At 39.0% G+C, this 15,066-nt stretch overlaps 1 protein-coding gene across 1 annotated transcript in view; it reads left to right on the top strand.

The window, feature by feature from the left end:
* ITPR2 (inositol 1,4,5-trisphosphate receptor type 2) overlaps positions 1-15,066 on the top strand; it is a 254,839-nt gene that overhangs the window by 48,744 nt on the left and 191,029 nt on the right. The window contains exon 10 of the mRNA XM_072331407.1: positions 13,927-13,971. Within this exon, the coding sequence (XP_072187508.1) occupies positions 13,927-13,971 (45 nt within the window). The remainder of the gene's footprint in view (positions 1-13,926; positions 13,972-15,066) is intronic.

Raw genomic sequence — 15,066 nt, 5'->3', positions numbered from 1 at the left:
TTGTGGGGGCCCATGGACTTGGAACCTTCAGGTTCTTTAGAACATCTCAAACCTGATCTTCACTTGCAGCAGGCAAGTGTTCTCTAGGATCTCTATGTTCTCCAAGATCTCACCATTGCTTTCTGTAACGTGGGCACCGTGGCTAGAGCACTTGCTAGTGAAAAGAAGTCACTGAGCACCTCAGCTTTCTCCTCATCCCTTGTGACCAGGTCTCCAGTTTCTTTTCAGAGAGGGTCCACATCTTTCCTGACTGTTTTTTCATCACTATTATACCTGTAGAATTTCTTCTTGTTCTCACTGACGTTCCTGGATAGATTTAATTCTGTCTGGGATTTAGCTTTCCTAACTTGATCCCTGATTGATTAGACAACTTTTTTGTAGTCCTCCCAGGTTCCTGCTTCCACTCCCTATAGACTTTCTTTTAGAGCTAGACTAAGTCCAGGAGCTCAGTGTTGATCCATGGAGGCCTCCTGGCATTCTTGCCTGCCTTCTTTTTTCTCAGGATGTACTGCTTCTGGACTTGCAGGAGATGGTCCTTAAGTACTGACTAGTGTTACCGGACCCCTCTTCCCTCCAGGGCTTTCTCTCTGTAGATATGTAACAGTAACCATATTTGTATTTTAAATCCTTAGATTTGCGTACCCTTCTGCTCTTGTTTACTATTGATTCTTGCGCTGTGATTAGTCAAATATTCTACTTTTCTGGCTCAGCCAGCAATATTGTGATTAAAGTTTTTATAGTGGAACTGAATGTAAGAGTTGAGCATGAGCAGACAATTCTATGTGCAGACATTAGAATAGATGCTCGAAACTGCTCTAATTCAGGAATTGTCATTCCTTTTTTTTTTTTTTTCTTTTTTTTTTTTTCTTTCTTTTCTTGGAGGCTCTAGAAAATGTTTCTGTAATACTGATGTCTCTGTGTTGTTCTTTTCATGGCCCAAGGCATCTTTATGTTCTCTAGAAACTTGGGAAAGGATAAACTTGTCATATGTTGGTGTATTGGCTTTTGATGCCATGCTTGTGCACTGCGATTATAGCAGGTTTCTCTGGTTGCACAGTTGTCTTTTGACTAAAAATTGGAATAAAAATGGGTTTGAAGAAATCCTTACCCCTTTCAGTAGAATAGGAAGTCCAGGAGGAAGAGAAAGAAAATCTTAGACTTTGTCTGATTATTATGTGGTATTTAATGTAAAGGCAAAATAGTGTTGTGACTTCACAAAAGAACATTTTAATATCTTTTAAGACACATCATTCTCCTTAAAAATAAAGTGGGTCTCTTGACAAGCTGGAGGAGAGGAAATGGTGCAAACTTTATGAAATAAGAGAGCCTTGGATTTTTGCCTGGTTGCAAGAAGTTGTGAACTTTTAAAGTTGTATCTAATCCGTATTAGAGGTTTGTGTTCAAGTTATATCAGTGAGATGAAAAATAGATTTTTCCACTGATTTAGTTAAGTTTGTATAGGATTATCATTTTGACTTGCACTTTGACGCACAAGTGTGAAAATTTACGAGAGCCAGTTGTAATCACTGAGAACCCCTGAAAGAAGTTTTTCTCTGACTGAGTTGAGTTAAATTTGCAGCAGTGCAACTTCTGTGTGTGGACAAGTCCTTTAAACTCTCAGGGTCCTGCTTTCACTTTTTATTTCTGTCACAGCCTACAGAGTAAGAGCAAACCACCACATTCATACTTTAAAGTATTTCTTATTATTTCAAAACTACTATCTAAACAAGCAATTGCATTATGTTCCATGTAAGACTGAGTGTAATTGGGATCTTTTCATTGGTTAGGGTAGAAACTCATAGTGCAATTTAAAAATCTGATAGTGGCGAAATCTCTGTGTGAGAGAGTGAGGAGCATCATCTCTTTAAAGGCAGTAGGCCAGCATTCCTTTACTAATATATTCTCTGCCCTACTGCCTCCATGTTGCAGCAACATTCTGGATGGTCTGAAGCCAGCTTGCTTTATTGTGTATTTAATACTGGTTAATAATAGCCAATTTTCAAATGGCAACCAGTACTCCCAGTTCCAGTGTTTTTTAGAGAAAGGAAGAGATGCTTCTGCTAGAAAGGCTTTATTCAGACTAGCTAGACTGATGGAATCAGAAAAAGTACTTTTTTTTTTCTCTACTGTGCCCTCTCAGCACTGAAGCTTGCTGACTGACAGAGGAGTTTCCTTATCCTGTACTTTACCAGCTTGGTAAATCTCCAGGTGAAGAGGATTCACACTTCACTGAATGCAGAACTTGAGCTTATGACCTTCTACTTCTGGAAGGGAAATCCCCATCAGGAAGACCTGTAGTTGAGAGTGAGAGCTGGAAAAGCATTTGGGCTGAACAGAAATGGTATGCTATGATTGGAGAGGCGCATTAGGCACTGTATCTATGAAGTGTGAAATACGCAGTGGTGGAGATGTTAAAGGTAGTACTGTAATAAAAACTTGTGAACTGTATTTTACCCAGTTCAGGTGTCTGGCCCAACACACCACCACATTAAAGAATTAAGAACATGGGAGCAGAAACCAAATGTGCATGAGTTAACTTCAAATCAGTTGGGCAAAGCTTACCAAACTCTTATCTTTACTATTGTAGCACAGGAAGATGACTCATAGTGTGAATTATAAACAGCATCACATGTTGCTTTGACTTGATTTTGATTAAACTGCCATGATAAAGATATCTGGAGTGGAATAAGTACAAACAAGTAAACGAAATTCATGAAGTATTCTGTGGCTAATGATACAATTTATGTTACAGTCTGAGCAATTGTAAATCAGGATTTATCACTTTTTACAACCATGATTTCCTTACTTCATCTTTATGTAATAAAGGTGATGTTTAGTACTGAGAATTTTGCAGGGGAATTTTGAATAGGTGAAATCTCACACAGTGAGCAGAAGTATCCTTCGCCAGAGCATTCCCTTTTGCTCCTCTGCAGTTAGGTTTCTATGACGTAGTAATGCTGTGCCTTCTTTTCTTCTCTCAGGCTTCTGGTGCCAGATGTAAATAACTGATCAGCCTAATTTGTGACTAAGTGGTTCTGACCTACGTAGTAAAAGGATGTTACTGCAGTTTATTAAGTCCAGGGGATGGTCTAGGGACTAAGGAGGTTCAAGCCACTTATGGCAAGCAATTCAGAAATTTTCAGTTAATAAACTTAAAGATGTGCCAATGTTACAGTAAGTAGTTTAAAAAAATAAAATTGAGGCACTACTGTTATTCAGTGAACAAAATGTGCAAGTGATTAAATCTAATTCTTATGAACTTGAAAGAAATTGGAATGTGTAAATCTTACATTACAGTACAGGTTCTGAAGAATCACAGTGACCCAGCGTTAGGTACCTTTGAAAAATTAAGGGTTCTCTGATACCTGAATTCTGATTCAGTTTCAATTGTACTCTTTCTTTTAATCCCCTTTCCACATGGAAATCACTTAAGCTGATTTTCGTCAGTATGCTTTGAATATTCATCAGACCTATTGATACCATAGACCATACTACTCTGGCTGAAACTGAGTCATCCTGAAGGACCCTTGCTAAAAAGGATACTCACTGGTAGGCATTTGCTAATTGCACATTGTTGCACTGTCATTCCCCTGTGGGTATGCTCTGTTGCGTCAGTTGCAGGTATGCTCTCAGCCCGTTACTTAAGACATGAGATGACTGTGCTGAAGAAAGTGTTTCATGTTTTTTGGTAAGGTTGGGACATTTGGAATCTGGTGGTAGTGTCTCTTCTGTGTCTGATGTTTGGAAATCTGAAGCCACTGGATCAGACATTCCAAAAAGATTGAAATCATTAAGAGGTGGAACCAGGCATTCAGCTGAGAAATTCTCCTCTGCTTGTTCTTTGCAGACTGTTAATGTCAAAAGCACTTGATTTTGTTGAGTGTTGAGACAGATCTGTAGCAGGAGATTTAGACACTAAGCCACCAGCTAAGATCCAGGCTGCTGAGTTTTATTTTTATCTTAACAAAGTCAGCAGTCTTTTACAAAAAAAGTTGTGCAGAAGATTCTTTTTTTAGCCTTGGTTGCAGCAAAATGATCCCACTTATTTTGAAGTTTTGTATTTTTGAAGAGGATCCATACTGTTAGGCGAAAATGGAATGTTTCAAAATAACAAAGACTTTTCCAGCATTTTTAAAGTCTCTTTAGTGCATGTACCACATGCAGAATACACCCACATCTGTCCCTGTGTGTGTGTGAATGAGCTGCTATTTGCTTGAACAGCCTTTCAAGTGCTGTAGGTTGGGACCACACAGTTGTGCCTTTCTCATCACCACACCTAACCTTCTCATCACCTGTGTTGTTCAGAGTCTCTTTGAACTGAGTGTCAACTTGTTGATTGTACTCAAACAGAGCATGTACCTTTAATGTTGTTCTGCATGCGCATAACAGCTCCCAGTTCTGTGATTTCTGAACTGGATAAGCTGTACTGTAACTAGTAACTATTGCTGCATGAAGATGCTAAACAGAAATGTGTGTGTCCATGTGTACATCTATGCACACACAAAAAAGCAAGTTAAATGTCATTTCATGTTCAGCTTCTCTGGTTAGATGGATACAGCTAAATTAGTACATGTGCAAGCATCAAGTCACATGCTAATCTTAGATATTCCAGTAGACAGCAGATAAACCAGAGTATAGTTCCTGTGGAACGTTGGGTTTTGTTATAGACCACCTGATCAGGATGAAAAGGTAGATGAGGCATTCTATGAGCAGCTGGCAGAAGCTGCACAATTGCCAGCCCTTGTTCTCATGGGGGACTTCAACTTCCCTGATATATACTGGAAATACGATACAATGCTGAAGAAGCAGTCTAGAGGGTTTAGAGTGTGTGTAAGATAACTTCCTGATGCAACTGGTAAGAGAGCCTATCAGGGGAAATACCCTGCTAGACCTGCTATTCACAAACAGGGAAGGACTGGTGGAAGTTATGGAAGTCTTGGGCAGAGTGACCACAAAATGGTAGAGTTCTTGGTGAATTCAGAAAAGGGGCCAGCAAAACTGCTACCAAGAACTTCTGGAAGGTGGACTTCAAACTGTTCAGGACCCTGGTAGTGCAGTTCCCTTGGGATTCAGTAAAGAAGTCCAGGAAGGCTGGACTGTCAATGGTTTACAAGCTGGTTTGGCCTGGTTCTGTGACTAGTGGGGTGGAAGGATTTCGCAAAATCCCTACCTCTGGAAAAGAGAAACAGGAGACCCCAAAATAATTAAAAACAGCGGCAATGATCTGAGAAGAAACAAACTAATTTTACTAAATATGGTATTGGAATGCAAGATAACACACTATGATACAATATAATTAGAATTGAAGCTAATAAATCAAATATAGTAAGAGAGTATCTGAAAACTGTAGGCCTTACAGTAATGAAGTGATGCACACAGTTGGGATAGGCAGCAGTGAGGAGGGGCGAAGGAGAAGAGCTCAAAGAAGAACCAAAGAGCCTGATCAGGTGAGCTTGTCAGGAGTTCTGTTTCCTCTCTGATCACAAAGCCCCCTGGTGAATGTTGTTGTTCTCTTCTGGGCAGGTACCTGGAACTGGAGCATTAACGCTTTAACTCCCAGTGCACTACATAATGCTTTAACTCCCAGTGCACTACATGATGTTACGATGTGGAATACCAGTAACCAAAAATCATAAAACCATGACATTCTACCCCTTATTCTACATCACCACATCGTGCTTAATATGTACAAACAAACCATAATTAACTAGGATTAAACACACTCACACACGAACCTATATATATATATATATGCAGTTACTGACTGCACTCCCCCAACATCAAATTCCCTTGTGGTACACACTTGAGTATTCCCATTTTTCTGCATCACCCACCAAGTGCACCCATGTCTCTGGGCAAAAACAGTGCTATGGAGAGGTTTGCCCTTTCCAGAGGCTGGAAAGACTCAACTGCTTTTCCCAACATGTTCTTTACATGTACTACAGGGACCTTATCTCCCTTGACAGTATGTAGGGAGCTGGCAGGACTGTCATGATTGACAGATCCTCAGGTGTTGACCAACCAGGTGGCTTCTGCCAAATGCTTCTCCCAGTGCTGAAATGTTCCACCACCCATTGCTTTCAACATGGTTTTCAACAACCCATTGTATCATTCAGTTTTACCAGAAGCTGGTGCATGGTAGGAGATATGATAAATCCACTCAATGCCATGATCTTTGTCCCAAGTATTTATAAGAGAATTTTTGAAATTAGTCTCCTTATCTGACTCAGTTCTTTCTGGAGTGCCATGTCGCCACAGGACTTGTTTCTCAAGACCCAATATGGTGTTTCGAGTGGTAGCATGGGGTACTGCGTATGTTTCAAGCCACCCTGTGGTTGCATCCACCATGGTAAGCACATAACGCTTGCTATTGTGAGATCGTGGCAAGGTGATATAATCAACCTGTCACACCTCCCCTTTTGCCATCACCCTTCCCCCCAGAGAGTTTTCATCCTCTTGGCTTGTTTAATTATTGCACGTGTTTCACAGTCATGAATAACCTATGCAATAGCATCCATAGTTAAGTCCACCTCTCAGTCTAGCCCATTTGTATGTTGCATCTCTTCCTTGATGGCCTGAAGTGTCATGGGCCATCGAGCTAGAAATAATTCACTCTTGTGTTGCCAGTCCAAATCTATTTGAGCAACCTGAATTCTGGCAGCTTGATCTACCTGGTGGTTGTTTTGTTGTTCCTCACTCACCTAACTCTTGGGTGCGTGAGCATCCACCTTGGTGCACCTTTACAACCATATTCTTTGTTCAGGCAGCAATGTCTTTCCACAGTTCAGCAGCCCAAATAGGTTTATCCTTCCTCTGCCAGTTATTTTGCTCCCACTGCTGTAAGCACCCCCATAAGGCATTTGCCACCATCCATGAGTCAGTATAAAGATAAAGCATTGGCCACCTCTCCCATTCAGCAACATTTAAGGCCAGCTGGATAGCCTTTACCTCTGCAAACTGCCTTGATTCTCCTTTTCCTTCACTGGCCTCTGCAACTTCTCATATAGGATTTCCATCTGCAATGTTTCCCCACAATATGACACGATCCATCAGTGAACAGGGCATATTTCTTTTCATTTTCTGGTAGTTCATTGTATGGTGGGGCCTCATTAGCATGTGACACCTCTTCTGCTGGTGATGTTCCAAACTTTCTACCTTCAGGGCTTTTTCATACTGTTTTTGGAGCCTGGATAATTGGGAGAGATCCTTTGTGTTCAGGAGGCAAAAAAGGCTGCCATAGTACTTTTTAGAGTAGCAAAGAAGCAGACCTTCCAGAAAAAGTGTACTTCTCTTGTTACGCAGCTAAAATGGAGGAGGTGAATTCTGTGTGTTTCCTTCTGTCTTTAGAAACAGTAAGAAAAATAACTGTATAAAAACAGCGTTTAACTGAGATGATGTGCAGGTACTGTTTGCTCAAGGATAACATTACGTAAACTGTAGAAGGTACCAGGAGATGGCAGCATCTACCAAGGCCTTTGTGCATCTGCTCACACGTTTAGCTTGTTATTGTGGGATCTCCTTACCTGAAGATTGCTTCAAAATCTTACATTTGAGTCGTTTTTTCCCTGGTGTTTTTGTTAAATGTTAGTGTAGCATTCTGATCTTTTCAGACTGTTGTGCTCAGTAGTTAAAGGATCTTGTAAGAAAAAGGCATGCCAAAGTGACAGAGTGGACTCAGCTCTGTGTGCCCTATTTACATTTTTTCCCTGTCTCATAGGAGGCTTGTAGTTTTGTTTTAAAGCTCTGTAAGGACTACAGAATAATTTACAGTTATGTGTGAAGAGATGGAAGAGATCCAGAGACTGAGGAGGAGAATGGATTACTGATTTACAGAGCCAGTTTGACCTGTTGCACAGGTTTGGATGTGACTTCTGAAAGCAACAGTTCCTGTAGCAAAACCAGGTCTAGGTTTACAAAGGATTTTGAGGACCTTGGGAGTGCAGCTTAGTTTCTTGGCCTGATTTGTCTCAGTTTTGCAGAAGTTAGGAACAACATTTGTGTGTGTCAGTGTGTGCATACCTTTAAAAACCTGGATCTTTGGGGATGGCTTTTTCTCTCAGCAAGCTGGTGTTGCAGTAGTGATCTATGAGCTGGTGTTCAGCTAGGACTTTTCCATCCTGCCTGAAGTTGGCTGCATTTGAGAAGTGTTTGTATGCGTATGAGCTTTACGAGGCAAGAAGTGTGAAGACGTAAACACAATATTTATGGTCATTTAGTCATTGTAGGGGGTGCTTTGGTTATTAAAAACACAACAACTGCTGATATTGCATTTTGATGTGTTCCAAAATGGCAAACGTGGTCAGTTCTGTGTTGCATTTTATTTCTTATTGCTTCAATATAATTTGAGAAGCTTTTAGTAAACTATATTTGTACCACTTTTATTTTTAATGTTTGATGGAGGTTTAGAATGTTTTATTTATTTATATATTTATTTATTTTTAACTGTAAAAATGTCAGTGATATCTAGTTCAGCCAGCCCTACTTATTTCTGTGAGGGCTGCTGAAAGTCATAGGGAATATTAATGTTCAGAATGCTTTTTCATGTGGCACATGTTGACATAACCGCTCCTAGTGAGGCTCAGCATTCAGGTTAGACCAAAGGATCTTTTTTACATACTTTTCTTCCTTTTTAATTACTTTGCTGAGTGGGGTATTGCTATGTGGGGCTCAGCATCAGGTTCTCTACCTCACAGGTTCTCTATCTCACTAGAAGCAAAGGGATTTCCCAGCCAGTAATCTCTCCTGGCCTAAAGTAGAATGACATTCCTAGACAGCTCTAGTTTTTGCCACCAGCGTGTGATCTTTAAATCAGTTGTGAATTAGGCATACTGTAAGCACTGGCCTGCCACTGCTACAGCATTAAAAATGCCTTCAAGTTGACCTATCCTTTCTTCTTACAAGAAGGGTGAACAGTTGGGTCAGGAAGGTGTCAGAGCTGGTTCGCTTTCCTGTTTTTGACTAGCAGACACTTCTCCCTCACAGCGGGTTCCCAGCACTGTCTGTGGCCACTTAATTTGGCTTGTGCCTGAAGCCAATGGAGAGATTCAGCTCTCTGAGTGCTGCTTGGAAACTAGTCTGATCTGCTAAGGCTGGGCTTGCAAAAGAGCAGTGACAAACCATGACAGTGTTGAATTAGAACCTTTTATTCTTTGACTAACACTGGTTTTAATCAAGCAATTAAAATACTCTTTTAGCTTGACAGTCTAATTCTTTCCTTGATGAGTTATTTTTAATATATTTTACCTAGTCAACAAAATGTGATTAAAATAAGCATGAGTGTTTTTCTCTGAACTTTCCTCTCTTAATTAAACAAGTGTCTTAAAATAGTCTTTTGGGGTACTTCCTATACATTCCTCTACCTAAGGAGATAGCATCCTGTGTAAAAGCAAAATTCTATATTGTTTGCCTACAGTATGGACCGTGATTTGTGACTGTGATTGTAGATGCAAACCAAACCAACCACCAACCAACCAATCAACCAAAAAGCAACAACAAAAAAAGAAGGATAGCATATTAATGAGAAGTTGTTCTACTCAGTAGTGGAATCTCAGGAGTACTGAAAAACTGAAAAAGGTATAAATTTGAGCACCTTTAATGATCGGTGGAATTAACAGAGCCTGGGACTTGTGGCACTCAATCTAACAGGATACTTCTCAGGATTAGCTGGGGACTTGCATTTACTGAGCAGTCACTACTGGTAGTAAGACACAAACACATACAGTTGAAAGTTGCATCTTAATCATAGAATCACTGAATCATCAAGGTTGGAAAAGACCCACAGGATCACCCAGTCCAACCGTCCACCCATCGCCAATAGTTCTCATTAAACCACATCCCGCAACACAATGTCCAAACATTCCTTGAACACCTCCAGGGTTGGTGACTCTACCACCTACCTGGGCAGCCCATTCCAGTGCCTGACCACTCTTTCATCCTATGTAGACTTTGCAGGATGATGATTGTGTTTAAAAATGCCAAAGTAGTCAATGATTTTAGTGCTTGAAATTTGATGTTGTGTGGTTGTGGGAGCCTTCTCAGGGTATTGACTGTCCTTTTTGCTGATGAGTTTGCTAGGTCACTTCCAGTCTCTCTTCCCCAGTGGAGTCAGTCCAAACCAAATTTAGTTCCCAGATGTTTCCTGTATGCTATACAGTGCAAACTTCATTCACAGTTACTTACCGTAACTACTGTTGGTAGGGCCTCATCATAAGAAAAACTTTGTGTAGTACGTAAGTCAGTGTTTAGTGTTGGTCCATATGTGTTAAACCATATAAGATAATGTGGTAACCCCAATTCTGGAGTTCAGGGGATTTTGTGTGGTCTAGAGGGTTTGTAGAGTTTGATCTGTGTTCGTACTTATAAGCAAGTGTAAAAGACCAAATATCTATGGTGCTGTGAATCATTGTCATTTGATCTGTGACGGCTGGTTATATAGGAAGTGCCCAATTGTAAAATCCATGTAATAGGGCTTGCCTTTTACATGGCAGTGGGGTGAATGACAGGCAAAAGTACAATCACTTACCTTGACCCAGTTATTCAGGAGTAATATTTAAGCTGCACTGTTTCCATCACTTTTTGTCATGCAGTCATTACATTTCTTCACTAATATGAATTTTCCTTTGTTCTTCCCTAGTTACGCTCTACTAGTGCAATCTGCTTTACTCAATGCATATTGCACTCTCCTTACCACCATATAGCCATTGGTGTTTTCTCATTTACTGACTTTGCCTTACATAATCACTGAACATTGGGATGATATGGTGAGTCCCGTGAGCTTACCATAATACAAGATGAGTTTCAAGGTCCTTGATATTGGTTTTTTTTTGTCATCAGTGGTGAAGCTGAACTCTTGTTTGCGATTCTTTTTCCTTTTCTGACCAAGAGAAGGTGAAAAAACAGCGATTTTGTGGCTTGTTGAAAAAGATGCCTTGGATGATTAGAATTTCTGAATTATTTGACATCACAAAAAAAGCTGTTGGAACTATGCCCTTAAAAGTAGTTTAAAAACTGAGCTATTACTACAGTGATTTATACAATTATACTTTCTTGAGCTCTGCAGTTTACAATGTGTCATGTTCTTTGTATGTATTGACTGAAGTATACAGTATTTTAGGTACCATTTAGGAACACTGCAAATTCAATAAATCCAATGACCTCAAAAAGTTTGAATACTGATAAGCTTAAATGAGATTCGTTTTAGCATGGTATTCTTATTTATTTTCTTAATATCTTAGGAATGTTGCTTGACTTTATTAGCAACAAGGAACAAATTTATTTTCTTTTGTTCTTTTTTTGGAACAAATGTTAATGTCGTTATTTTCAAGGATTCTTTTGTTAAGAGACTCATCGAAGAGTATCAGAAAAAGTGGAGAGGTAGGGCCATGGCTCTGTCTGTAGTTCATTCTGTTGTATTTGGAGATTGGAAAGGACTCAGTATATAATATTACTTAAAACACTAGGTAGCACAGGTAGATCTAGGTAACCCGTGACAATGATTTACACCTCTCCATAGGTGTAAATATAGAAATATAGGATAACAGCTAATGGTCTGATTTTTGCAGATGCTCAACAGCAACAGCCTCAGCTGAAATGAAAATGACAGCAGCAGACCTGAAAAGGGGGGCATTAATGTCAGCTCTAAAACTGCATTCTGTCCTGTTTATTGCTTAACCTGTTTAACTTCAACATCTCAAACTTTATCTAAACAGCATCTTTATAGCTTTGTTGTCTCTGTTTCATTGGGGCAAGAAAAAACATCATTAAGGATATACTTCATTTTTCACTTGAGCCTTCTGTTTTCCTCTGTCCACAAGTGAACTGTTTTGAAAAGCTGAAGGCAATCTGTTTGGTCATTTTTAAAGTAGGCAAGAAGTAGTGTTGGAGTGAGATTTTCCAAAGTTTCTCCTGTTCTTGAAACATACATTTTTTTTTCTAAATCACAATTATATTGAGAGAAAACAGTTGAAGAATATCAAGACTTAGGGCTCAATTCATACTGTGTAGACAACTATATTCACACGAGTCCTTTAATGAAACATCATAGATTCCAACTAAAGATCAAGCCCTCAGTGCATAGCTTTCCATGCTGAGTTTAGTGACAAAACCGAGATAACCTACAATTTCTGTAGCTTGCTTACAGCCAGCAGAATCTGAAGGTAGGATTCAATTTAACCTTTCTTTTCCTTCTCTGCACCTGTGTTGAAAGGCCACTGTATGTAGCCTTAAGCGATTGAGAAGCACTGCCTGATAATTTTCTCTGCTCTTGATGGAGGCCCAGAAGTACAGAGTTTGACTGCCTGAATGGGCAACTCAAATTATTTTGAGATGCCGGGTAAACAAAAATAATGCCAGAAGAAGTGTGAGAAAATTAATGAAGAAACCAAAACTATAGGAAGGCAGTTTTATATATATACGTATATATACATTTGTGTACATATACATGTAACTTCTAGTTCTCTGTGGTTTAGTATTCATCTCCCATTCTTGTTGCTCTATAACAGAACTAGATGGGAACTGAGGTAAGAGATTGTGTGGGAATGTCATGAAGGTGCGAAACAGAAGACTAGGGATAGATGTTGATGCAAGGTAGAAAGCAGGCTCTGTAACAAACGATTTGTGAGGGTGATGCAGTGGATAATGTGAATAATGAAATGAAGGCAGGAGAATAAAGCTTTGTCCATTGATGTGTTAACACATCAAGTCATGATAGAAAGCAAAGAGATTTTCAGCAATTTTAGGATTGTCTAAATGTTTTCCTCTTTTCTTGAGGCTTATAAAGTGGAGAGATGTCTTTTTTTTTTTTTTTTGTTAAAGAGACACGAACAGCAGAGTAATAATAAAACCCCTCCAGACTTGATAAAAAGAAAACAAAAACACTTCACAACAGTTTTCCATGTAATGTTAAACATATGATGATGACGTAATATTAAAAAATATGACTGGAATTCATTCAGCTTGCCCTGTGCAATTCACTTCTTGCTCTTCCACACTGTTAATGCCAAATTCATGCCAAGAAAATGACTGTACTTACCTGTAAGATGTACATGCATAACCATTTGTAAGTAATAATTTTGGTTCCACATTGTCAACCTGTTGAAGGCATACATGAAGGTGTCAGGGACTGTGGCAAATATTGAGGTAGAAGTGTTTCATTATGTAAATCAAATCAGGAAACATTTTGTGTGCAGCCAGTATGTGGGTGTATGTGTGTTTGTTTATCTGAGTATATGTCTTCCTACATAATCCCTCATCTTCTAGTCTACATATTTTCCCTGTCAAAAGGAAAATCATACTGAACACTGTTAAATAGCAATATTTTACGTTTAATAGTAGTATTTTTTCATCCAAGCATCTCATGCTACTTTAGTTATTAATTAACACTTATTAATCCCAGTATGACATAGGAAATACTTTAGTAATGGTAAATTAGAATCACAGAGTAATTAAACTCTTGTCTGTCATGACATTGCCATTTCTGTTTCGAAGAGACGTTGATTCTGAGCTAACTGTTCTGTAAAATCTTAGCAGATGCAAAACGTGTTAATTTTTATCTCAATACATCAGCTCAAGGTCAGTCCTATAAGTGTTTGCGTGTTGGTAGGGGTGACCGTAATTTGCTATATTTAGAATAGTAACTGTGCTTTCTCTCCATCGTTCTTTTTTTTTTTTTTTAATTATTATTTGAAAGCCTTCTCTTAGCAAGCTTGATTGTAAGATTCACTTTTCTGAAGTGAGGACACAGCCAGTAAGTCGGCCAGACATTAAATTGCTAATTCTCATACTCTAATTGCTATACTAGTTCTAAATACACCATAATTCTGTTGCAGGATGAATAATACATAATAAAGAACTGAACCAATCCCTCTCCCAAAGTTCTGAAATGTATGTGAGCTGTCAAGATAGTTTTTAACTTCTTTTCTTTTCCAGCTTAACCCACACTATCCAGAAGGGAATAATGAAGGAAAAGCTTTGGTAAGTGAAATTTGTATGTTGCATGTAACCTGGGAAATACTATATTGTTAGCCTAATAAAGCCCAACAAATGAAGTCCTTTGTAGCTTTATAGTAATGTGTCCCAACCACTGAGGTTGTCTTCTATGTAATGTGTAAGCTAGGGTGCAACTCAGGACAATCATTACAGAGAGTTTTCCCTTTTTCTAAAGGAAATGTCAGGCAGCTTTTTCCAGTTCTGCATCAAATTGGCAGTAGTTTAAAGTCAGTTCTGCTTAGTGACTACATACATGAAATTATTAACACATATCAAATTAGAGATACTGCCTCATTGCAAAAACTCCACTCTCTTTAGCAAGAAAACCAGAGACTAGTGAGTCTGGTTATTTATGTACCAAAACTAATTCAGAGGCTCCGCTAGTGGAGATGAGCTTCCTTGGGACACGTTTGTCAGTCAGGTGTGGCTCTGAATCTAAGAATATGCTGAGACTCTTTCCATTATCTGTATCGAATACATGTGAGAAGATATTCAGGTTCAGACTGAGCCCTTCTGCACTTCAGGCAACTCTAATACCACACTTCCACAAGGAGCTAAGTTGTCTTTGTTGCAGTATGAGTGGGTTGGACAAGAAGACAGCTGCTTCCAGGCAGTCTGGAGCAAAGTCTTGTTGCAGGCAAAGGACTTTATCTTGTACAGTGCTAAGGGCATGCCAGCTAATTCTAACTAACAAAGTGAGACCAGAGCTGTTGTGGTTTTTAATGTGTGATGGACATAGATATAAAATTGTGAGGGAATCTTTTTCTTAAACAAATAATCCAAAAAGAATAATTTCTCCATCACATTCATGAGATTACCTTGACACAGTTAAGATCTTAGAGAAAAAACAACTTAATTTCTTTCTGTTGGCCTTCTGGCTTTTGTTCTTTTAAAGGACACATTTTCAAGTTTTTCTCTGCAAGAGGAAGAATTTTTTGTTCTACATTTTTTTTAATTTTAAATAAAAACCAAGATTCTTATATAATCATATGCCTCCAGCACTGCAATTTAAAAAGGAATGGAGACTGTTGTAGGAGTTGGTAACATTGGTTTTCCATCTTCCCTGGTATTTGGTATAAA

Source organism: Excalfactoria chinensis, chromosome 1, assembly GCF_039878825.1.
Source record: "Excalfactoria chinensis isolate bCotChi1 chromosome 1, bCotChi1.hap2, whole genome shotgun sequence".
Lineage (NCBI taxonomy): Eukaryota > Metazoa > Chordata > Aves > Galliformes > Phasianidae > Excalfactoria > Excalfactoria chinensis.
This window is presented reverse-complemented; position numbering and strand designations above follow the sequence as displayed.